Genomic DNA, 4,509 nt, shown 5'->3' with positions numbered 1-4,509 from the left:
ATTGGTATTTGGTACGAAAAAAAAAAAAAATCTATGGAGTACTAAAAATTGTTGATAAATTTGTAAAATATGGGAAACACATAATTAGAAGGTTATGTTGAGGAAAGATCAATAAATTACTCGTATGTGACTTTATAAGACACGTGTATTTGTACATGAGAATTAAGCCCTGTTCTTTTGAGCTGTTGTAGTTTGCTTTGCTAACACTTGTTATATTGTCAAAAAGTTTAAATGAACAGAGTCTAAGTTGCTCTGCTCTATTTTTCTTGCCAAGAATCTCAGAAGAGCAGGGCCTAAGCTGCTCTGTTGACACTTGCCAGACTTAAGCTTTAAAGAGCGTAGCCTTAATATGAAACATTATACTACGTACTTCGTATAAAACATTGACCTTGGTTAATATTTTCACTTAATTAATACTCCATTAGTTTTTAAATACTTGCTCCATTTCTCCTCTCCATGTGCGGAGTTTTAGGAGAAATTAGAGAAAAAAGAAAATATGGAGGTAATGGGTAGGTGGAAAAATAAAAGATTATAAAAAACAAAAGTAGTAGAGAGAATTGAAGGAGAGAGAATATGAATTAATAAAATATGATCATGGTGGGTCATTAGATCAGAGATTGTAAAAGCTTTTCAAATAAGGAAATGAAACGAGTATTTAAAAACGACCGGAAAAAAAAAAGTAAAGCGAGTATTTAAAATTAAAGGGAATATATACATTGACTTGACCTAAACCAACCAATTTTGATGAAAGCTCACTAAATTCTACTGTATATTTATATTATAGTACCATAAAATATTTCAAGCCGATAGATAAATCTAATCAAATGGACACCAACTAAAAAGTTATTGTTAAACAAAGTCCTAAGCATCCTAACTCCTACCAAGCCTTTGGAGGCTTGACCTAAATTAGGCACGTTTTAACCCAAACCACACTTAAAAAAAATTGAACCTCCCTTGAAACCAGAATCTATTGAAATTCTATGAAATTAGGGTTCTATAAATTACCCTGTTTTCCTCCCATTCTCTCTCCCTCACACAAAACTAACTTCCTTAAATTCCCCTTTTCTCTCTCCTCTTATATCGCTTCCTACCCACTTATTATTCCTTCATTGCCGTCATCTTACCCAACAAATTAATTATTACTCTTGCTGTTACAAATCTCAATAATCCTTCATCATAATCTTAATTAATACCCAAGATAATATATAATTCTTGCTGTTACAAATCTTTTCAACAATCCGCCATCATAATCGTAATTAATCATCTTAACCTTTTAGTTTTATTTTTATTTTCTGGGTTTTTTGAATTTTGTCGATTAATTATGAAATTATTGTTATTTGATGATTAACTCGTTTTTTGATTGAATTATTTTTACAGAGAGAAATCAAAGATTAGCGTGAATGTTTTAATGGAGTCAAAAGGTGGGAAGAAGAAGTCTAGTAGTAGTCGTAATAATTACGAAGCTCCTCTCGGTTACACCATTGAAGACGTTCGTCCTAACGGTGGTATCGAAAAATTCCGATCCGCTGCATACTTTAACGTATGTCCTCTTCAATTTCAATTCTCTATTTTCGTGTTATTCAAAACTCGTATACGACGAATGTATTGTATAAAATTTACGTTCTCAGATTAAGCACAATTAAATTTCTATACATGTAAAATAAAATTAATTGAATCCCTAATAAGTGAACTTTTATGCGATTATTATACATACAGAACAATATACCCGTTGTATACAAGATTTAACGTGATCTGCATTGTCTCTAATTGATTTTTTTTTTTTTTGGTTTGTTTTGCAGTGCGTGAGGAAGCCATCCTGATATTTGCCGGAGTTCAGTAGATTAATTAATTTTTTTTTTTAAACAAAAACCCTAGAATACCAAAAAAAAAACGTTAATTTTGATTTGTAGCCATGACCGTAGATACAGAAAACGTTTCAGCAATCGGGTTCGAGGGTTTCGAAAAACGACTAGAGATAACATTCTCGAACCCCCCAGTGTTCACTGACCCAACCGGGTTAGGACTACGGTCCTTGACTCGACCTCAACTTGACTCGATCCTGGATGCAGCTTCATGTACCATTGTATCCCAGCTTTCGAACACGGTGTTCGACTCGTACGTCCTCTCCGAATCGAGTATGTTCGTGTACGCAAACAAGATCATTCTCAAGACATGTGGGACTACGAAGCTGTTACTCTCGATTGATTCGATACTCAAGCACGCAAACTCGGTTGGACCTACTGTGTCAAGTGTTTTATATTCGAGGGGAAAGTTTAACTTCCCTAGTGAACAGGTTGCTCCTCATAGAAGCTTTTCGGAGGAAGTTAGTTATTTGAACGGGTATTTTGGTAATTTGGCATTGGGGTCGTGTGCTTACGTTCTCGGTGATCCGACGAATCAGAATCGTTCTTGGCATGTTTACGCCGCGGCCGAGGTGGCGGATCGGACGACGGACGTGGTTGGTGTAGAGATGTGCATGACGGGGTTAAAGAAGGAAAAGGCGTTGGTGTTTTATAGAAAGGAGGGGCATTTTGCTAAGGAAATGACTAAAATGTCCCGGATTGATGACGTCATCAAAAGTCACGTGATTTGTGACTTTGACTTTGACCCTTGTGGGTACTCTATGAATGGGGTCGACGGTGGGGCCTACTCAACTGTGCACGTGACCCCCGAAGATGGGTTTAGTTATGCTAGCTATGAGGCCATGGGGTTTGACCTTAGTTCGGTCCGGTTCGAGTCGTTGGTCCAAAGGGTGCTTAGGTCTTTTGAGCCTAAGGAGTTTACTGTTGCTGTCACGTGCTTTGGAGAGGGTTTGGCACGTGAGTGGGTGAATGTGAATGGTGCTGATGTGGAAGGGTTCACGTGCCGAAGTGGTGTGAAGCAAGAGCTGCTAGGTGGCGGGTTTGTTGTATACAAGACCTACGTGGCCGAGACACCAGAGAGGGAGGTGCACACTCCTTTATCTATTTTGGCATTGCCTTGTTGGAGGGCCATGGAAGCAGCCGAAGACAGTGGCGAGGTGGTGGCTTGTGGTAGCGAGATGGTGGCTTATGGTGGAGATATACCGTCTTCCGGTTATGGGGGTCTAATGGGATATAATTTTGTGCCACCCGTTTAATTTATGTAACGAAGTCATTGTAGTAGTAGTGAGAATAAAGGTCACGGTCATGGCCGGAATTGGGTGCTTACTGCTTACTACTTGGTAGTAGTAAGTTGTAAATTTGACAATTTGTGTCTTATGAAGAGACAATGGATATGAGTCTTGTCAATTTTTATGAAATGTGATTATAATGATTTGTGAATTTATATTATCACTAGCTTTTATTTCATGTAGTGGAATTTCTTATAACAATTGCTGTCTGTTACTCGATATATAATCATGTTTGCATCCCTATTTAGCTTCATCTTATCATTTGTGGGCCATTTTTGTATGGTAGTTAAGAGTTTCTCTACCTTGGTATATCCAATGTAATGTTTTTCTAGAATTAGAGCATTATAAAAAGTAGGGGTGAGCATGGGACGGGTACCCGTATCGTTAGTACTAACGGTTCGGGTACCCGATAACCAATATCACTAAAAGTGATATCCATAACCCGAACCGATAAGTTCGGGTATCCGGACTTCGGGTACCCGAATTTTCGAAACGGTTATCGGGTACCCTATAAAGTATCCAATAGTGATAATTAAACTTAAAAAATTAGTTATTATGATATTTTTTTAACACTAATTAACAACAATACTACATGATCTTGACCAAATTATTAATAACATTACTAATTATTGATATTTATAGTGATGATGAAGTAATGTAAAAGTTTAAATATTGAAAAGATAGATTTAAATAGGAAAAAAACAAAATAATTGCTTATCGGAACGGAACGGGTACCCGTTAATTTTAATATGATACCCAAAAACCATACCCGATAACAAATTATCGGAACGGGTACCCGAACCGTTATGGTTATCGGATCGGGTACCCTAATTTTCGGAACGATAACGAAACGGGTTTTCGGGTTTTCAAATTTTCGGGTTTTCGGTTTTTCGGGTAGTTTTGCTCAGCCCTAATAAAAACCATTAATTGTTCGTATGAACTCAGCTCGTAACATAGGTACACCTAACGTAATGTTCCTTCATAGCAAAAGTTAAAGGGCATATATACTTATAGGCTCAAAACTAGTCAATTTTAGGTGAAATTTTTAGAATCACCTCCTCTAATTATTACAATCCATTAAGTGGGGGTTGAGTCGTCCTCTTTAAACTTTGGTCAATAGATAGGTGTGTTTGATATGGTGTATAACTTTTCAATGCACAACATTCAAATTTTGTCGCAAACTGCATTATATTATTAATCATTAATTATTGTCCTTGTAAAGGTTACCCCTTACACAACACAATTAACACAAATAATCATGTCTTCTTATGCTCACCCTGGCCATCAAAAAGCCAAGTATTTTCATCGTCGATCAAACCCTAGCTCTTCTTAGCATCACAATTGGAGTCCTCCATTAT

General features: G+C 36.9%; 1 protein-coding gene across 1 annotated transcript; it reads left to right on the top strand.

Annotated features, from left to right (window-relative positions):
• The first annotated feature begins 580 nt into the window (after positions 1 to 580).
• On the top strand, positions 581 to 3,329 carry LOC110689723 (S-adenosylmethionine decarboxylase proenzyme-like). The gene is made up of 3 exons (XM_021866508.1): positions 581 to 1,252; positions 1,378 to 1,540; positions 1,800 to 3,329. The coding sequence occupies exon 3, from the start codon at positions 1,913 to 1,915 to the stop codon at positions 3,116 to 3,118; it is 1,206 nt and encodes a 401-aa protein (XP_021722200.1). The 5' UTR covers positions 581 to 1,252; positions 1,378 to 1,540; positions 1,800 to 1,912; the 3' UTR covers positions 3,119 to 3,329.
• The last annotated feature ends 1,180 nt before the right edge of the window (positions 3,330 to 4,509 follow it).

Source organism: Chenopodium quinoa, unplaced genomic scaffold, assembly GCF_001683475.1.
Source record: "Chenopodium quinoa cultivar QQ74 unplaced genomic scaffold, ASM168347v1, whole genome shotgun sequence".
Taxonomy (NCBI): domain Eukaryota; kingdom Viridiplantae; phylum Streptophyta; class Magnoliopsida; order Caryophyllales; family Amaranthaceae; genus Chenopodium; species Chenopodium quinoa.
The sequence above is the reverse complement of the archived record's forward strand: the minus strand, read 5'-3'. Positions and strand labels throughout refer to the sequence as shown.